Source organism: Leptopilina heterotoma, unplaced genomic scaffold, assembly GCF_015476425.1.
Source record: "Leptopilina heterotoma isolate Lh14 unplaced genomic scaffold, ASM1547642v1 Lhet_173, whole genome shotgun sequence".
Taxonomy (NCBI): Eukaryota; Metazoa; Arthropoda; class Insecta; order Hymenoptera; family Figitidae; genus Leptopilina; species Leptopilina heterotoma.
Genome location: NW_025110889.1, coordinates 1 through 19,882, shown reverse-complemented (window position 1 = coordinate 19,882; position 19,882 = coordinate 1). Strand labels below are relative to the sequence as shown.

The 19,882-nt window shown below is 39.7% G+C and overlaps 3 protein-coding genes across 3 annotated transcripts; 1 reads left to right on the top strand and 2 right to left on the bottom strand.

The window, feature by feature from the left end:
* The first annotated feature begins 1,490 nt into the window (after positions 1–1,490).
* On the top strand, positions 1,491–4,687 carry LOC122499707. The gene is made up of 2 exons (XM_043608185.1): positions 1,491–2,713; positions 4,200–4,687. The coding sequence occupies exons 1-2, from the start codon at positions 2,459–2,461 to the stop codon at positions 4,296–4,298; spliced, it is 354 nt and encodes a 117-aa protein (XP_043464120.1). The 5' UTR covers positions 1,491–2,458; the 3' UTR covers positions 4,299–4,687.
* Positions 4,688–6,209: 1,522 nt separating this feature from the next.
* On the bottom strand, positions 6,210–8,896 carry LOC122499712. The gene has a single exon (XM_043608186.1). It carries the CDS (start codon positions 8,420–8,422, stop codon positions 6,251–6,253), a length of 2,172 nt encoding a protein of 723 aa, XP_043464121.1. The 5' UTR covers positions 8,423–8,896; the 3' UTR covers positions 6,210–6,250.
* A 4,040-nt stretch (positions 8,897–12,936) lies between these two features.
* Positions 12,937–15,593, bottom strand: LOC122499714. Its single transcript, XM_043608188.1, has 4 exons — positions 15,278–15,593; positions 14,654–15,179; positions 13,516–14,387; positions 12,937–13,418 (listed from the first exon to the last, which is right to left on the bottom strand). Exons 1-4 carry the CDS (start codon positions 15,591–15,593, stop codon positions 13,168–13,170), a joined length of 1,965 nt encoding a protein of 654 aa, XP_043464123.1. The 3' UTR covers positions 12,937–13,167.
* Between the last annotated feature and the right edge of the window lie 4,289 nt (positions 15,594–19,882).

Genomic DNA, 19,882 nt, shown 5'->3' with positions numbered 1-19,882 from the left:
TCTATTTACGTTACTTCCCTCTGTTTTATTTTTCTATCTATATTTTCAAGATATTTTTCCTTTTGTATTAACGAGATTCAATTATTCCGAATTATTGAGTACCGTGATTATTATGCACAGGATGTGGCAGTCCATTTTTATTACTATTATCCTGCAATTTATAAGACATTTTAAAATTTTTTTTTTATTAACCCTTCAAGGATTGTTTGCTTTAATAAGATTTAAAAATCTAGTTTCCCTCCGGCAGTTTCTATTGTATGATTACTACTTCTTTAATCAACTTCAAATTATTGAATTACATTTTTCTTTAGATTTTAAAATTATTATTATTATTTTTTTGTAAAATTTTCTTTTAATTATTGAGTATCAGCAAATACTTAATTTCAAAAAAATTTTTTTTTAGATAAACAAATAATAAAAATGTATGTAGTTAAAATTTCCTTACTTTCTATTACAATAATTTACTCGTAAGAAAATATTTCCTTAAAACTGTCGAAAACAATTGAATTGCTTCGAAAATTTTTTTTTTCAAAATTAAAGAATTAATTGCATTTTTTTTTTTGACGAATTTGATCAAAATCGTATTAAGCATACTTTATTTCAGCAATGAGTTTCATTGTTTATGAAAGCAATTGAATTATTGCGAGGACTCCATAAAATTTTAAATCATTGATTAAAGAAATCTAGATAAACTCTATCTTAATAATTCAATTCCTAGGAAATTTTCATCCTTCTAGCAAATAATTGGGTGTTCATGTATAATTTGTCAAAACTGTTTTTAAGTAATTGAATTCTATTTGGAAATTTTATTAAAATAGTAGGCACGCAATTATTGAATAAAAATTTCCTTTTCCTCTTTTTTTTGTTTAATTGAGTACTTGTTATTTATAGAGATAATTGAACTTTTACAATGAATTTTATTAAAATTCCTGAAAGTAATTAGTTTTGTCCAAGTTTCCTATTTATGAAATAATTGGATGTATTGCAACAAAAAATTTTTTTTTGAATAAAATTATAATTACACGTGATTGACTTCCCTGCTTTTCGACAAATTTAAAGAATTGAATTCCTTTAAATTTATAATTGTGAATCAGACAAGATTTTCTTTTCTTAACATAAAAAATTCTTTGCTTGATTCAACCATTCTTCAAACTCTCCATTAAGACCACAAAACTATCTTCAAAAACCTTAAAGAGACTCCTCAAAACAATTCCTCCATTCACAAAATTCTAAAAAAAAAATCTTTTTTTTTGCATTTGGCTTAAAAACGGAAAATAGTAGCCTTTAGTAGGAGAGTGTGAAGCCTGTTCAATGTAAATAAAATGGTTAGACACTATCCGTAGCCAATTTTCTAGAATAAATACAATCCTTTTTACAATAAAATTTAAAATAAACAATCAAATTGAATTTATGGGCCGAACTCAAATCTATTATTTTTACAATTTTGTTTATTATTTTTTTTTTAATTTACGAATAAACATGGCTTTAATAAAAATACAAAATAAAATGAAAGTAACTATTTTTATTAAGGTTGTCAATCTCGTATTTGTAAGAATAGTCTCCCCTTATCTTCACTAGCACCTCCGACGGTAGCGAGGCTTTATATGTCATTGTCCAATTCCATTATTTATGATGTCTTAAAATTCCCCTTTTTTTTAATTCTAATAACATCTTTTCCTTAAATCACTACTGATCACTATACCCTTATTATATATGTATTTTAATTAAAAACTGTATTGTACTCAATTCCTTGATAATTTTGACAGGATCACATTTCTCAGGTATCGACAATCTTGAGTAATCGATTAAACTCTTCTTAATTGTACAGTTAAATTAATTGCCAAATTAAATTAGGGTAGATGTACCGTTCTTGGCTACGCCACACTCTTTTATTAATCTTAATAATATTCTGATATATTTACTGTATATAATTTTTTTTTTTGATAAAACTTTATTTCACAATTAATATTCTTCACAAATCTGTTGAAGTTTTGAATAATTGCACTTATTATTTCTGAAAATAAATAGTTTGAAGGAGGTGTTGACAAGCTGTCAGTTTCTAAAAATAACTGTCAGACAGCGCGTAAAATATAGTTGCTAATGTCGTTTTTTTTTAAGGTAATAACAATAATATAAATTTCTGCGTTATTAATAAGAGTTGTTTAAATTATTCAGTACATATGAAATGATTTGTTTAAACCTTTTATTTAATAGTAGCTAGAGTGGCCAAAGCTGGTGCATCCACCCCATTTACAATTAAGTTCGGAAACAATTAATCAGACAAAGAATAATTTTGGCCCCCCCTTCTAAAGCAGACAATCCTGTTTACTTATTGAGAATTCCACTGAAATTCGTTAATTCCTTTAATTTATTTACGTATTTTATTTAAATTATTGACTGATCGTTTTATTATCAAGAAAATTATTAATAAATTTCCTCCTTTTTTTTTAGATCAGTCATGATTATACTAGGTACAGCGGCTTCGTTATTTGTTGTCCAAAGCGTTAATTTGATTCAATCTTTTAGATTCTGCGTAAAGTACGGGCCCTGGATGACTGCCCCCAACCGAGATGATGAGGAGGCTGTGTGGACACATAATGCTCAATTAGTCAGGGAAAATGGCCCAAAACAGTACTCGCGTACCAGATGGTATCAAGAGTACTCGTGGGACGAAGCTCGGCAGTTGTATTTATGCCGCGGATTCTGGGCGACGGTAGGGTTTCCTTTATATCTTTGATCCTATTTAAAGAAGCTTTGTTTACAACAGGAAAAACCTCTTTTCAACAATTATATTACATGGTTGCCACGCTTTTGCTCAATTCAAATTCCCTGATTTTTCCAGGTTAAAACGGAATTTTTTTTTTTTGGTTTTTTTTTTTACTACATTTATATTTTACAAAATCTTTAATTCAAACCCTTTTGAAATTAAACATGCTATAAAACATGAAGACATCGATCACTCCGGGTCTTCATGCTCCACAACAATTAAATGTTGGACTGATAAAATCATCATTTTATACCTATTATAAGAATATTGTTACTCTAACTTATTCAAATTACTTTCATTATTTTAATTCAATTACACAAGAAAAAAACAAAATTTGAAACCATTTACATTTTAAACCAAAATTATTGAAAAATAGCCTATTTCTAAGCTGAAAACTAGATCGAGTAAATTTTATGACTTAAAGTAACACTCTTAAGGCTAAAAGTTAGTTAAAATGTTTTTAATGTAAACGGTTTCAGTTAAAGAGACTAAAAGTAAGATTTATTTTTTTTACAGTGTATTGTTTTCCACAAATTTTAGCTAAAATTCTTCCCCATAAAGTGTAAATTAAATATTATTAATAATTTCTGAAAAATTTCTTTCAACAGTTTCAAATCCTTTTGTTTACAATTCAATTTTACGAAATTCCATCGATTATTCTTTAATCAAATATATATTAGAAAGTAAAAATTTCAAATAACTTAAAAAAATTCAACTATTCAAAATCACAATTTGGAACCTTTTCAAAACCCAATTATTATCTAGAGTCTTAACTGAAATTCATATTTGAATCAATTATTATTATTAGAAAATTCTACGACAATTCAACCATTTAAATACAAATAAAATTTTAATGAAGAATTCAATGTTTTTTCCTTAATTCAACTCTCTTTTAAAGAATTTTATCAACAAATCTTTAAATAGGTAATTAAAACTCTTTTAACGAATTTCAATAAAATTTCTTTTTTTTTACTAAAATTCTCTTCTTTTTTTTTGAGAAATTTGATTAAAAATGCATTAAAATAATTGAATCTCCGCAATAAAAGTTTTTGAAAATAATTGAAATTTGCCAAGACTTTCATTAAAACTCTTGAAAACAATTGAACTTCTAGAGAAAAAATTTTAATATTCATAAAAATAATTGAATTATTGCGAAGAAAATTATAAAGGAAACTTTTTTAAAATTGAATTAAGAAAATTGTGTTGAAATATAAAATAAAGAAAAATTAGCTTTCAAGAATAAGCACAATGACTTTAGAAAACAATAATTTTCCAGGATTCCAATCAAAATTCCTTGACATTTCCAGGTTTCCAGGTTGCGTGGCAACCCTGTATTAAATTTTGCAAAAACTGTTGCAAAGAAGATTCTTCCCTTCCTTTAACAGAATTGACTTGTCGCTGAATGTTTTATTAACCGAAATGCTATTTCTAGAGAGATTATATTTTCCCATCGGAAGTCCCGGTCTCGCAAGGGAATCTGAAAATCCTGCAGGGGAAATGGCGGATGGATGGGCGCCACATGACCCGGTAATGACTCTTATATATATGGTTTTGTTTTTTTTTTTTTTTTGAAGGAACGCTAGCTTGATGAGTTCATGTTTGGCTTTGGTTTTTGCAGGTCGCTCCGTGCCTTGCCGTCAGCTCCACCGTTCGCTGGGCTCCAACCCTTCCACAGGGTCTTCAGGCTCAGTTTCCTGCAGGCCTTCTATAGGACCCGGGAGGGGGACCCAAAGGGGAGCTGTCGCTGGGTGTTGGTAAGCAACAATGTGGACCCTGCTTGTTTAGTGGCAATTAAACCTGGGTTTCGACTGACTCCTATTTCCTTACTTGCAGACGTTCAATGTGCCCGCAGAAAAGGATTGGAGGGAAGTCGGACCAAATGGACTTCTTAGGGAGGAGGAGGACACAGCTAAGGGGGACTAACCATTGACCCGCTTAGTGTTTACTATTTCTATATTTTCTATCAAAACTGCGTATAAGTACATCTGCAAGTGCAATTATCCGTGTAATATTTTTCTTTAATTATGATTAATATGATAAACGGCATGGAACCCATGCAATGTGTTCTGTCAGAGAGAACCACCTCATATAAAACTGTAATATACGGAAATTCACAATAGCCTTGTTTTGAGAATCACTTTCTAATCCTACACTGCCCTTATAGCCGCGGTAGTGAACGGTTGCTATGCATGATCTATGCCGTGTAATATTTGACACGGTTGGTTCAGAGAACTCGCGGAGTGATTGCTTAAATTTGAAATATTAAGGTGGGTTGCAAATTACATAGCTGACTCTTCCAACTTATAGAACGATTATTTCCAGTTTTTATTTTAAATAAGATTTTAAAATAATTTTTTTTTTAATTTAGAGAGCAGTATGATTACCCACACAATAAACAGAAGCGAGAGAGAAGGAGAAGAGGAAAAAAAATAAGAAAAAATTTTTTTTTTAAGTTCATATGAAATATGACCAGCACAGTGGAAAATCGCCAACGGCCAGGCGCTGACCCAACACTCCCATAGCTCATGAGCGGGCGTTTGTGTATTATAATACACAAACGCTCGCTTCCGTTGACTACATGGTAGGAGGGAAGTTTGGCGATTTTGAGGGCGGCCCAAACGGCTGCATAGTCGGTAAGACCGTGTAAGCCTCCCTCACGAAAATTCTTCTTAGCTTTCTTTAAAGCAGAGATTAAGCTGGACACGTCCCGACGGTGCTGATGTCGTTGGCGGCCCTCCACTTGTGCAATGACTCCATTCTCGTGGACCAATTAATTCTTAAATTCTATTTCAAGTGTGCGTATGCTAATTCTTTATAAAGTAATACATTATGTGAGTGCTGACAGTGTAGTGAGAACCGTCGATGACCAGGCACTGACCCAACACTCCCATAGCTCATGAGCGGGCGTTTGTGTATTATAATACACAAACGCTCGCTACCATTGACTACATGGTAGGAAGGAAGTTTGGCGATTTTGAGGGCGGCCCAAACGGCTGCATAGTCGGTAAGACCGTGTAAGCCTCCCTCACGAAAATTCTTCTTAGTTTTCTTTAAAAAAAAAAACAGAGATTAAGCCGAACACATCCTGACGGTGCCGACATCATCGACTTCCTCACTTCACAATTATTAAAATTATCCTCAAATTTGTTCACTTAATCGGCTAATTGCTAACACTAAAATTTCTCTTGTTTTTTATGAGGTTAAAACCCTTAGTTGTTAAAGCTACTTAATTAATTATTTGATATTGACTATTATATTAATAAGAATCTACTTATCTTGAACAATTATGGGAGCTATCGTGATTCTCATTGTCAGTTGTGATTCGGACGACGCTAAACTTCTCTGGTGATCTTCGTAGTTGTCCTCTGGGATGTCGTTCTTTTGGTGGTAGAAACATCCGGTGATGGTCGAGGATTTTTTTTTCTTCTTGTCGTTATCTTCGGTCGGGGCATGAAAGGTCCATGATTCCGATCCTTCAATCAGTCATCTGATCTTCCGTTGCTGAGATTCTTCAAATGTTGCGAGCTTTTTCTCCCTTAGGTTGGTCGATATGCCGGAGGTCGATGCCTTTTCTATCCTCATAGTTGTCTCTCCTTGCTTTGTCGGGGGCGGGGCGATCTCTTTGTACACTGGCTCTTCCTTCTCCTGCTGGCGAACGGGGGGGCTTGGTTTTTCTAGTGTTGAAACTGGTAGTTCAAAACTCTCACTCTTTGTCCTGACGAGCCACATTCGGCTAAATTTAGCTATTCCAGATTGGCATGGAACGCGGCAAATGTACAGCATGAGAATCATGGACAGTAGGACCAGTCCTCCGTATGATCCATATACCAAGGTCCGGTGTTCTCCTCCGAGGTGATGCTGGAGAGATAATTCCTGCAGCTGCTGTTCCAGATCATCTAGTGTCCTGGAGTTGGCCTCGAAGGTGGAGAGTTCGGGTTCCTTCCCAGAACGGGGGTTGGCAGCAAATGTTATTCCTTTTAGCAGGTGACCGTATCTTGCCAATAATGGCGATAGCGTGGTTAAATTTAAGTGTAGTTCTGATTCCAAGATAAACTCAGATTCCCCGGCCTGGGCGGTCGTGGCTGGGATGATAGTGTCCTTGGCTTTTAGGGAGCATCCGGGTCCCAGTTTGATGATTCCGGCATTTCTTAACTCAATTTTCACTGGACTAAGGGAGTGGCAAACAATCGTTGCAGTTTCCGGAGCTGCGAAGGAGTAGATCCAGCCGCCAATAGAATTCAGTGGTTTCCAGTAAGATTCTTGTTTGCTGGTAATTCTCACTTCACAAAACCTTAGGGCTTCCGTAGTTGGTTTAATTAAGAGTGAAGCCTCACAGGATACTCGTTGTTGAAAATCGTAGATGGGGGCACCTTGAAGGCATGCATGGAATGATGTCGTTGACTTACATTGGTCCCAGTCTTGCTCCTTCAGCGGGAGGTATGTTCGTTGATCCTCGTCTATTATCAAATAATCATATTTTGAGTTTACATATGCTCTTCCAGTACCATTTTCGAGCAATTCTTGGGTGGTGGGGAGTGAGTGAAGCTTGAAGGCCTGGTAGTTATATTTTTCCAAGAGGGGAATATCGATGAGAACGTTAAGCTGTTGGTTTTCACAATGGATTGTGACCGTGGAGATATGCATTAGTTCGTCGACGCTGATCCTTGGTCCTGTTAGAGGAAATTTCACGTCCTTGAGGTTGTCTTGAACTTCTCTGAGAATTGGTTCTAGCTGGGCGGAGGTGATGAGCCCAGGATGCAACTGTCCCTTCCTGGCCTCATGAACTGCTTCCAACATGGTAGAGGTGGCCTGAATACTGTGATCGAGTCCTAGTCTCAGGGCCCTGGCTATGGCGAAGGTCAGGTTTCTTCTCTCCATTTCAGCCTTCATCTTGACGAGGTTCTGGGCAGCCAGCGTTTGGAGTTGTTCCTGTAGATGCTGCAGCAGGGAGCCGTGTCGTTGTACCTGAGCGTGTAATGAATCAAGCTGTGATCTAACTATATGAGTCTGTTTTCCGACGAGATGCGATAAGTTAGCTTGAGCTTCGTTCAAGGTTCGAATGGCTGCGTCGTATCTTTCTCCGTCATTATATGTCATCACGCCGATAATTGGTCCTGCGATTTTCCCTAGGAAGCCAAGTAGGGGAACAGCCCGCCTCGCGCGTAGCTGCGAGGCCATCCTTCTAGGTGAGGTTCTTCTCGTATTCTCTAGTTCTTCAATTTGGACTCGGAACTGCTCTTGGAGTTCGGAGGCCATTTCCCATCTGTCCTCCCATTGGTAGGATTCCATTAAGTCCAAACACCATTCTTCTCCAGGTCCACACTGCGCTGACAGCTTCCTCAGACGCTGCTTCAGATCATCGAAAAATCGGCACTGCTTTCCAACATCGAGAAATACGACAATTCTCCAATTGCTGACCGATCTCCTGACTTCTCCGATGTACTCGAAATACATCCCGCTACTGGATTGGAAAGGGGTGATCTGGTACTGGTCGCCTCCTTGGGGCGCCTCTGGTCGGCTTAGGGCTCCTTGTCGGGTCTGTGTCGTTGTAATCGAGAGGAGACATAGCAAAGTTATAACGGCAACCCTCATCATCATGGATTCGTTGACCTTCTGCATTCCTAAAACATTATTAAGATTAGTAATGGGAATCATATGTGAGCAACCATGACTTTGTCCCTATGTTTCGCGAATCTTGTGCCATTTTCATTTTCCAAGATCACATTGTTATTCTCGGTGAATCCTACAACAGTAAAAGGTCCATCGGCTCGCTTGTCGAACTTGTTCTTTCGAACCTCTTTATAAACATAAACCCGACTCCCTACTTCCGCATTTAGAGGTTTAGTTTTCCTATCATACACTTGTTTTGATCTTTCCTTCGATCGCGCCAAATATTTAGCTGCAAGGTTTTGCAGTTCGTTCATTCGAGTGATTAGGTCTTTTAGATAGGAGCCATACGTCTCGACTTCCGGGCCTTGGGGTAATGAGCTGGGTGCTCTTGCCAGGTGCCCGAACACGAGCTCATATGGTGTGAAGTTCGTAGCTTCATGAACTGAGGTATTATAATTAAACATGGCAAACGGAAGCAGGCGATCCCAATCGTCGAAATCCTTTGCATAATGTTTAATATAATCCGTTAACTCAATATGACTTTGCTCAAGTGCACCATTGGTCTGTGGTCGATATCCGGAAGTGGTAAGTTGCTTGACGCCAAAGATTTTTTCTAATTTACGCATCAATGAACTTACGAAACTGGCTCCCCTATCGGTTAGCACGCATCGTGGTGCTCCAAATACAGAGAAAAGATTTGTTGCCATCGCATGAGCAATCGTTTTGGTCTCGATATTTGGGATCGGAACTGCAATGCAATATTTAGAGAAATTATCTTGCATTGTAAGGATATGCCGATTTCCGTTCGGGGTTGTTTGTAGTTTTCCAACCGTGTCCAACGACACCTTGTCAAAAGGCATCGCTGGAGTGTCGGTGATCAACATCGGTTCCCTAGTTCGTGCCCTTACTAATTTGTTCTCGAAGCAACTCTTACATCCGCGTATGTATTGTGTAACTTCGTCGCGCATTCGCGGCCAGTAGTATCGTTCCCGAATTCTACGGTACGTTTTGGAAATTCCTTTATGTCCACCGATTAGACTGGAATGGAACTCGGCAATGATGTCATTGCGCAAATTTACAGGAGGAACTTCTATTTTTCCGTGGCAGAGGGTGATAGTAATGTCGCCACCGCGGAAAATTTCTGTAACGAGTTCAGCCATTTTTCCTTGGGGAATTGCACCTAGCAAATCTCCAGTATTCGCTATTCTACAAGAATTTTGACCACCTGTTTCTAAAATTTTCCTTAAATTTGTAAGTCCCCTAATCACATCATCCCAACTAATTTCGTCGAAATGGTACCTCTTTACTACAATCGAATAAACTCGATATTTTCCGTTACGGGTAATATAAATTTGTCCTTTCACGGGTTTGCTATCCCTAATCTCTCGGAGGTCAATCTTTTCCGTCGCAATTAGAAGTTTGGCGATTGGACTAGTAGGTTCGCAATCTTCAGAAATGAAATGTGCGTAATTGTCACGTCTGTAGGTCAAAGGTTCGGTCCACTGATTTTGGATAAATTCAAAAGGCTTATTATTTTGTGACGAGGGTTCTTGGGGTACACAATCACTATCATTTTCACTTCTGATTTCACTGTCATCATCACTTCCTGATTGGGAAAGGGGAGGATCAATATAGGGTTCTTTAATGTCTAAAAGTGAGTTGCCCGATAGTACATTATTCGATCGCTCCTTATCGGTTATTTCCTGAATTCGTCTTGGTTTCGAGTTTGCTTTTCTATTGATTAAAGCTTCTTTAGAGGTGTCGAAGTTACTTTTAAATCGAGTGAAGGGGGTTGATTGTGCAAAAGGGGCTGTTAGAGTTCCTGAAAGTGATAGGTTTGATGTTTTTGATTGTTCATCCTTCGCAGCTTCGAAGACTTCTGGCATTTCCTTGAATCTAACGATGCTCTTTCTTTTGGGTCCTGGCGGGCAGGTGGTCAATGGAGTTTCTTGGGAATAGGCAGGGGTGTCAGCGGCTGGTCGATATTCGAGAGGATCGTCGGATTTTCTTCCGGGTTGATCCTTAGCTCGGCTCTGGTTGTATTTATCCAGAAATTCCTTTACTCTTCTTGAAAGTCCATCGTCATATTCATCAACAGGATCCTGGGTTCTCAAGTAGTCCAAATGCTCTTGATCATCCTCACCATCTGAAACACACTGTCTTCTGGAAGCGTGGTCCAATCCTTCATAATCCCAGAATAGGGTGTTGTTCGTGAGATTAGAGACACCTGCTCCTGCGCCTGTGAAGGAGTTGAATTTGTTAATGGATTCATTCACTCCCTGGATAAGATGTTGAGTTTCGGTTATAGGATCATCCTTGGGTTGGTCCTCCTGATCACTTGATTCACTGCTGCTGTTGCTGATCCTTCGTTGCCCTTCGATGATTACTTGGTCGGGAGGTAGTTCTTCTGATTCTGACTCAGAAGATGATGATGAATCAGGTTCGGGATCCTTTAATGTTCCTTCTCTTGCCAGTTGATCAGCATTTTCGTTTCCAGGAATTCCTTCATGACCGGGGACGTGTTTCCAGACTACATCCAAAGGTTTCAGAGTCTTGATCAACTTCTCGTAAACCCTTCGATTCTTTACAGGTTTGTTTTCAGTAGTCTTCCAGTCATTCTGCTGCCATCTGGGTACCCACTCTTGGACGCTCTGCACTAGGTATTTGGAATCAGTGTTGATCCTTAATTTTCGAATTCCTGCTTTTATTGCTTGTTTAGCAGCAATAGTTGCTGCTTCAATTTCTGAGGCGTTGTTAGTTTGCTTGCCTCTATATCGTTGCGAGACGTTGAGAGGGTGATTTTTACCAAACCAAACGCCGACTCCGGCTCTCGGGCTGGATCCGCCATTTTCGCAACATGCTCCATCAACGTAGACGTCTGTATATGCGTCCAGGGTTTTGTCTTTGGAAGTGGAGGGTTGAGAAAGGGGAAGGTGAGGTGGAAGGTTGGGAAAGGCACTGTAGGCTTTCCGGAAAACAGGGGGATCAGAATCTTCTTCTGACAACTCCTCAATTTCCTTTTCTGGTTCTTCCTCCGAAGTTGCTTCAGTAGCAGACGATAGTGTAGAGTTGGTGTCGTCGGGGTCTACAGAAATGGCACCCTTGCGCGGGCGCAGGCAGTTGGCGATGCAGCTCTCGTCTGCCGTGTTTATTTTTATTTTTTTAGTGGGACGGAAGGTTTCGTCGCCTGTAGGTTTCGCTGAATTCGTGCTGCCTACTGGTCTTCCTCTGCCCCTGGGCTCAGATTTGGGTTTCGGTTCGGCCTTACGTGACTGCTTTTTGAGATTTATTTTAGGTGGGTCAAATCTGACCTCCAGGTTGCTGGGTCTCTTTAAAATAGTTATTTGCCGTTGCTGTCCTTGACTCGTGGATGGTTGTCCAAGATATCCTCCCTTCGCTGCTGGTTTCTTGGTGAGGGTGGGGTCAATAACCTTTTGTTTTGTTCCGGCTTTTGCAGGAATTCCTGATTTTGATCCTTTAGATTTTAACCCTTCCTTTAGGCTTCCGGTTCGCTCTAATGATTGGGTAGGCCTTTGAAGTAACCTTTTCTTGTCTTTTGGATCGTTAGGATTCACTCGCGCACTTTCTTGTTCTTTACTAGTGGAGGAACGATTAATGGGTAAAGCTCGATAGGCTTTAGGGCTAGGGCTCACATCGTTTAATTGTTTCGACACTTTCGATGTGGCGCCTAGGTTATCCGGATCAGAGGAGGGTAAATCCGACCAGTTGGAATCCGAACCAGCTTTGGGCTCACCTGAATGATCAACAGGATTGTTGGATAGTGCTTCAACAATTCTATTGATTTTTCCAGGTTTGCATTCAAACTTATATTGATAATTCTGCATACGAATCCTCCATCTTTGGATTCGGGCTCCAGGATTCTCAATATAGGTCATCCAGTGAACTGGTTCAAAATCGCAAGCCAAAATAAAATCTCGTCCATAGAGATAGGGTCGGAAATGTTCCATGGCGTATAAAATGCCGAGACACTCCTTTTCTGCCTTCGGGTATTTTTGTTCGTTGGCGTTCAAAATTTTGGAATAGTACGCGACAGGCAAATCGATGTTGTCCTTTTCTTGAGTTAAAATTGCGCCTACCGCATACTCGGAGGCATCACAAGTTAGTTTAAAAGTCGCGTTAAAGTCTGGATATTGGAGGACCGGTTCCTTACACAAATATCGTCTTAATCGAGAAAAACTATCTCTTTGTGGTTTTTCCCATTTCCACGCGGTGTCCTTTTTTAGCAATTCTGTGAGAGGCTTTGCATGTTTTGCGTAGTCTTTTATAAATCGCCTGTAATATCCCGAAAGGCCAAGAAAACTTTTAATGTCTCTTGGTGTTTTTGGTGGGGGAAAGTTTTTAATCGCGATTATTTTGTTTGGGTTTGGTTTTACCCCTTCTTCACTAATAATATGTCCCAGGTATGCTACTTCAGTCTTTAGGAATTCGCACTTGTCGGGTTGGAGTTTCAAGTTCGCTTCTCTTAGTCTATTGAATAGCCGTCGAGCCCTCCTATCGTGTTCTTCCAAGGTAACTGAATAGACAATAATATCGTCCAAGTACACGAATGCTTCAGAATCTTGCATCGTGTTTAGGACACTATTGAGCAACCTTTGGAAAGTAGGGGGTGCGTTTTTTATTCCCATGGGCATTCGCTTATATTCGAAATGTCCGTTTCGCGAGGAGAAAGCAGTTTTATGCCTGTCCTCGGGGTGAGTTTCCACCTGGTGGAAACCGCTCGCTAAATCGAACACGGTAAAGTACCGTGCACTTCCGAGTCGGTCAAATACTTAATTTATACTCGGAAGCGGAAAAGCGTCACCTATAATACTGTCGTTTAGAGCCCTATAGTCTACTACGACTCGCCATTTCTTTTCGCCCGATGCATCCATTTTTTTCGGTACTATTAAAAGGGGTGCATTATAAGGGGAGTTAGAATGCCCGATGATACCGCTATCGAATTGTTTCTTTAACTGAACGTCAATTTGATCTAATGCTTCGAACGGGGACCTATACTGTTTTTTGTGTATGACTTTATTGTCTATGGTCGGGATTCTATGTTGTACCAGGTTAGTGCAGGTTAGCATTTCCCCATTTAGGTGAAATATATCTGCGTAGTCCTCTGCCCACTTAGAAACGATCGTCAGGAGCTAGGTGGTTCAAAAACAGTGCATTTTTTACCTTTATAACTCTATCTGCATAAGTCGGGCACTGTCCGGGGTCAGGAGTGTCATTCTCTGAATCCGTTGGTTCCTCTCCCGGGAATTTACAGAAATCGAAGGGAATTAGTTCTTGGGGGGGGATGCGTACATTAATATCTTCCTCGGTGGTATTTATTACCATTGCGTGACAGACGCCATTGTTATTTGTGACAATGGCTTCACCTAGGTAGAGTCCAGTGGGAGTCTCTATTCGGGGAAGATATCCCTGCTTAAGGTCAGAGGTTATGACATCAATGGCCACAGGAGTTCGTGTTCGAGATTGAATACGCAGAATTCGCGTGAAAGGTTTAATTTCAGACCTCAGGGCTTTCCTGGCTTCCAGTGATTCCTTATCAATAAAGGGGATAGGGGTCACTGGGTTAGACACTGTTACCAAGGTATTGTGCCTAAAGGAAATTTGCGCCTGTTCTTTCCGTAAGTATGGTCTTCCGAGTATCCCATGTGTGGAAATAGGAAAGCTATCTCGAACCACATGAAATTCCACAGGGTTGCTGGAAATAGTTAAGCTAACCGTTCCCAGTGTTGTTACCACGTGATTTGTTATCCCGGAAATCTCAATGCACTTGTCCTTGACAAGTGTGAGTTCAGGGTTCAAAACACATAGTTTAACCAGATTCGAATCTGACCCTGGGTCTACAAGGAATTGAACCTTGTCATGCTTGAATTCTGGGGCCTGTAGTAGAACTACTGGGGAGTCCTGGGCCGCTGCTCCTGTTGTAGAGAACCGACAGTGTTCTCGGCGAACTGTACATTCCTCGGACGCTGGGGGGTCGGGCTCGCTGTCGCGTCTTGACGACGAGCCGATTGGTAGTTTAAATTTCCCGGGGGCGCGGGAGAGTTGGCTCTTGGCGGAGTTGTGCTAGCACGATAGCCCTGATTTTGTCTGGAGTATTGGCCGGAGTTTTGGTTGGGTTGTTGGATTGGTTGTTGGAATGATTGTTGGATTGGTTGTTGGAATGAAGGATTAGGGTAATAAGTGGAGCTGTGAGGTGGGGGATTCATCGGGTGGGGGTTAGGGTAGGAAAATTGTGGCAGGTATTGGGGCATCATTGACCTGTAGAACTGACCCAATTGCTCAGGAGTGAGATGGAGTACGTCTGAGGATCTGTGGTGTGAAGAGGAGGAAGCATGGGACGCAGGTTCCCGTCCTGGATCAGGTCTTCTTTTTCCCCCTGAGTTATGTTGTTCCAATTGTTTAGAGTATGGACTGGGGGGGCGGGGTCTTTCTTCTATCTTATTAATGTGATATGAAGTGGAACGTGGTCTTTCCGAATAATTTTCACGTTCCTCCGCATGGAGCGCATACTCCAAAGCCTCCTCCATGTTGTGAGGATTACGGGCATCCACGAATTTTGATATTTCGGTAGGTAATCCCTTGACAAAAGCATCGAGCGCGCAATCTCTAATCGGTTGGAGGATAATATCGCATTCTCTCCGCCTAATGTCCCTTTCATCATTTGTTATTTCCCGGAACAATTTATTATATTTTGGTTTCAGGGCATGTCTAGCCCCATTAATTAAGTCTTGGAGTCTGTCATGGTAGTCATGCGCAATTTCGGTTTGTTTTTGTTTAATTGTCACTATATGTTCGAAATACCACTGGTATTTCTTTGTCTGCGCAAATCTTTTTTTAAATGCTCGAACAGCTCGGCTAGTGAGTTAAACTCCCTATGCTCACAGCTAGCATAAGCCTGGCCATCTAACCTACTAAGGACTGCCCGGATATATTCGGGTTCCGCTACGTCGGTGATAAAAATTCCGGCTCGTTTTACTGCCTGCACGAAATCTCGCAGGGGGGGAGTTTTTCCGTCAAATATTGGTATGTCACATGCGCTTGTGCGTAACGTAAGTCGGTCAATGGCCGAACTTGCGTCCGCACCCGCGGGGTTCATAGTTCCGTTTAGGACGGCATTTCCAGGTGGACCTCCACCCGGACGTTGTTCGTTGTTCCTATCCTGTATATCGCCAGGATTAGAATCACTGTGTTGAGACATGGTGTGTGCTGTTAATGTTGAGTAAAGAGATAGACAGAGAGAATTGTGTAGAATTAGAAATAAAATTAGTTCTAAAGGAGGAAAATGTTACTTGAGACTGTGGGCGTCGCCACCGCGGAAAATTCCTGCAGCTTGGTGCAAGGTTGGCTGCGTTCAAGTTTATATACTTGTTCCCCTTCTCTAATTCTGTTCTCGATCCTGCATAGCCCTCTTTATGAGTAAAGCTGTGATTTTTGCTTCGAGTTCCTTTGGAACTTCTGGGTGTTTGTCATTAAGGGCTCGGAACTTTATGCATAACCTACAATTTTCACCTTTAGTTATTCTTTCGATAGGTGCTGAGTACGGGGATGAATTCGATTGAGACAGGGGCATAATTTCCTTTTTTTAGGAACATTATAGTTTTAGGTCCGTTAATAACTTTTCCACTTTGCTCAAGGATTCGGTAAGCGAAATAGATTGTCTTGTTCTTGTGTAATTAAGACGTGTATAAGGTTAATTTTTTCTTCCAGACATTCTATTTCCAATTGGAGGTGGAGATTGGTTCTCGCTAAATTCGCGCTTTCTCGGGAGTAGAATATTAATAGGGTCCTAATCTTCCGAATGTTTTCTTCGGAATTGTTAAAAAGGGATATTTTTCCACTCGGGTGTCATTACCTTTTCTTACTCGATTTTTAATTCGTCTAATTTTTTGGTCAAAAATCCATAGCATATTTTAGCTGACGTGCCCGTTTTTTCGACACTTGAAACTAACAGGGATTGTGTGAAAGTAGCTTGTGAAAGAGTGGCCAGGGAGGTGTTGAGAAAATATGCTTGTTTCTCCAGATCAGCTGATCGTTTCACCAGCTCTGAATTCTGTTTCATAAGACATTCGTATCTTTCCCCAATTAAATCTATTCCTTCTGCTAATTCCGACCACTGGTCCTGGGAAAACCCAGTAACTATGGTGCTTCTGCGAGGGAACATGAATTATCTTGGAGGAAGGTTGACTTTGACAGTTTCTATTCTTTGGATTTTAAGCTTATTTCTTGGGATTATAGAAACAATGTGAGCGGATGTTATGAACACGAGAGGGATCGATTTTAATTCCGACTGACTTAACAATTCGGGATCCGATATGGGAAATTTAGGACTATATTCTACAAGGTAGTAAAAATCAGACATTTACTCGGCTTAGTCCAAACGTTGGTTTGCATAGGGGTGATTTCGTCTTCGTTCCCGGATTCTGTTTCGAATGTTTTCCCTCATTTCATCAGTAATGGGAATCACTCCGGGAGGTGGGGGAATAAATTCTGGTTGCCTTGGGAGTAGATAAATTGGGGGGGGGAACAATGTCTGGTATTTGCTTTTGATAACACATTCGATAGGGTTAATTAATAATCATTACATCACTATCGTATTCTAAAGTGGTGTCTGAGTCGTCGTCAGGTTGCGTTATATTTTGTCGCAGTGCGGGGACTACTCTAATATGATTTTCTTGGGCGTATGCAATGTGTCGTTGTGCTGGTGCTACTTCGACATCCAAATCGATTTCAATAACGGGGATTCGTGGCTGTACTAGAATTGGTTGGACGGGTTCTGGTTGTCTGACAGTGGGTGCAAACCTTACAAGTAGGTCTTAATTTTATCACGGGCTTGGTGAGCGGTAATAAATTTCTGATTCTGGTGCCCTATTTGTTCTTTGTTCGGTCAAGATATGTCGTTTTCCCGGCGCGTTTTCCCCTTTTTGATTTTCCTGGGTTAGATGACATTTCAAAGTGACATTTTAAGTGATACTTTAAAGTGACATTTCAACCCCAAAACAAAAGAGATCCTGACGGTGTCAATTTACAGATTCAGCACGGGAGCTCTCCTAGGCGGGACGATCAGTTATCACAACGGCGCTTCCTAGTATAAGGGAAAGAAGAAAATAAATTTCCTTCTTTCCGAATTCCGTAGAATTCTCTAGGATTCGACCAGAAGTTCTCCAATCATGCGGCCTTGTACCCACAACCAGCGATTCTGTTTTGCTAGTCGTTGGGACTAATTTCTATTAATCCCAACAAATACGCATTTAAAACACTATCATGTATTTTCCTTTCCCCTTGAAATATTAAATGTCAGGAATTTTTTAACGAGTTAATTAGAGGATAGCCAAATCGATGCAACTCACTCGCCCAAGTATTGCGGGGGCTACTGGCTAGGTGTGGGAGTAGAAAGAATCTACGACCTGGAAACACACCGTTTGGTTTGCGACTTGGAGATATACGAATCCAAGAATATCGACATAGATATTATTGATATAATCTGCACTTGGATGACCTAGGATAGGGGAGTGTAATTTTAGAGCACTTTCCGCAAACGTAGTTATGTTTATAACAAAAATCTATAGAGACGGTAACTATTTCGCCTTGTAGAATTTCCGAAATAGCAAAGGTACTACCAAGCGATAGGAATTTCCGGGAATAGTCATTGAGAGAGAAGAAAAAAAAAACTAATCAATCTTTTAATTCCCGTTCTTCCAAAGCCACCCTTACACGCCTTTCGATTTCACGACGTTTATTGTTTTTATTAATTAATTTCGGCCTCAGCTTTATTAAAAGGTGTTCAAAATAATTGGAAAATTCTTTCCAATCATTTAAGGGTTTCCTTTTGTTCCTTTTTAATGGGTGCAGAAGGCTTCTTAAAAAATTTCCTGTGGAGTACTAATCTCCGCCTTAATTTTCTCTTCCCGTTCTGGAATTCGAACTCTTTTGGGTCTGTCCTTTCTTCGATTTCTTTTCCTCTTTGTCGGAAATTACCAGGCATTGTCGTTCATTGTTGAAATTAAGTTAAGGCAATTTCCCTGAAGTAACAATTAAAATTTCCGTCCTTTAAACAAGGCTATGCAAAAGAATTACCTGTGAAATTTCGGAGCCATGTCATCCAGTGAGCGAATCACGGAGACTTGTCTTCACGGACTAATCACAGAAAATTAAATTCAATTAATTATATTAATAGAATATTCTGCACAGTTTTGTTAACTGACGGGAGTTCACGCCACATTCAAGGTCTATATGCTATTAGTCGGAATTAGTACTAATCATAGTAGTGAAGTTTCGGAGACATGTCATCCAGTGACGCGAATCACGGAGACTTGTCACCACGGACTATTCAAAACCAATAAAACGTAAATAAATTATCGTATTTTATTTTTTTTTTTTTACTATTCCTCCAATAGCAAAATTTTTTTTATTTAAAGAGGCAACCAACAACAGTGACCAAAGTAGAAAGGGCAGACAGAACCTCAAAAACCAGAACACCCGAAAATTTGGCTATTAGAATCGAAAACAGTAGAACAGAAAAGAAATAGTCCAAAAATCATCATGGAAAAATTAACTATAGTTACCCGTGAGGGGTAGGAACACCAGCGACTAACCAGTGCTCGCAAAAGTTTTGTGATAATAAAATAAATTGGTGAAAAGAAAATAAATTGGTGGCCACTGGTAACAAGGTTACCAGGCAACGAAGCAGGGCGGTAACGCGTGGATAGATCCCACCGCTGGCCACCATCAGCTTGTTACAACCAAAAATAAATTTTATTTATTTTATGGGCTTTTGAGTTGGCCCTTTATTTTTTGGATTGGGGAGGCACCAAGCTGCCAGGGTCTGAGGGACCCTGTTTGAATTGTGGGGTCGTTTATCCAATTTTAGAAGTTAGACACTGCTTCGATAGGCGATTATTTGTTTTTAGTTGAAATAGGTGTGAAAAGTAAGTATAAATGAGACAGAGTTTAGTTGAGAAAGTTATTAAAGATAATAATAATTCATTAGAACGATACAATATTTTACTTACAACTACCGGCGGTAGTGATTGATGACATATAGCTGCCGTCGGGCAGAAACAATTCCGTCGTTACACACACAACTCTTAATTGTTCGTTTTACCGTCGTTAAATTTAAATTTGAGCACTGTTCTCTTTATAAAAATTTATTTTTATAATTGACATGCCAAATTCAAATTTAATAGCTCTCTTAAATTTCGGTCAGCACTACTAATAATGCATTTTCAGAATTTACTTTAGATGAGCTTAGCGGGCCGTTGATTTCGAACGGCGCAGGTGCCACACGCACGGGGCTGGCCGGTTACGGGAACAAATTGGTTGAATGCAGTTAAACTCTAATCACCCAATTTTTCGAAAGCAATTCTCGCGGGACTCCGTCGGTTAGAAGAATTTAATTTATATTTTTCGTCCGCCTTTCGCGTTGTACTTTAAAAGTTTTACGCGGGGGTCCGACTCGCGGACGGGCTAAGTCGCGGCGTTCTTGTTTCC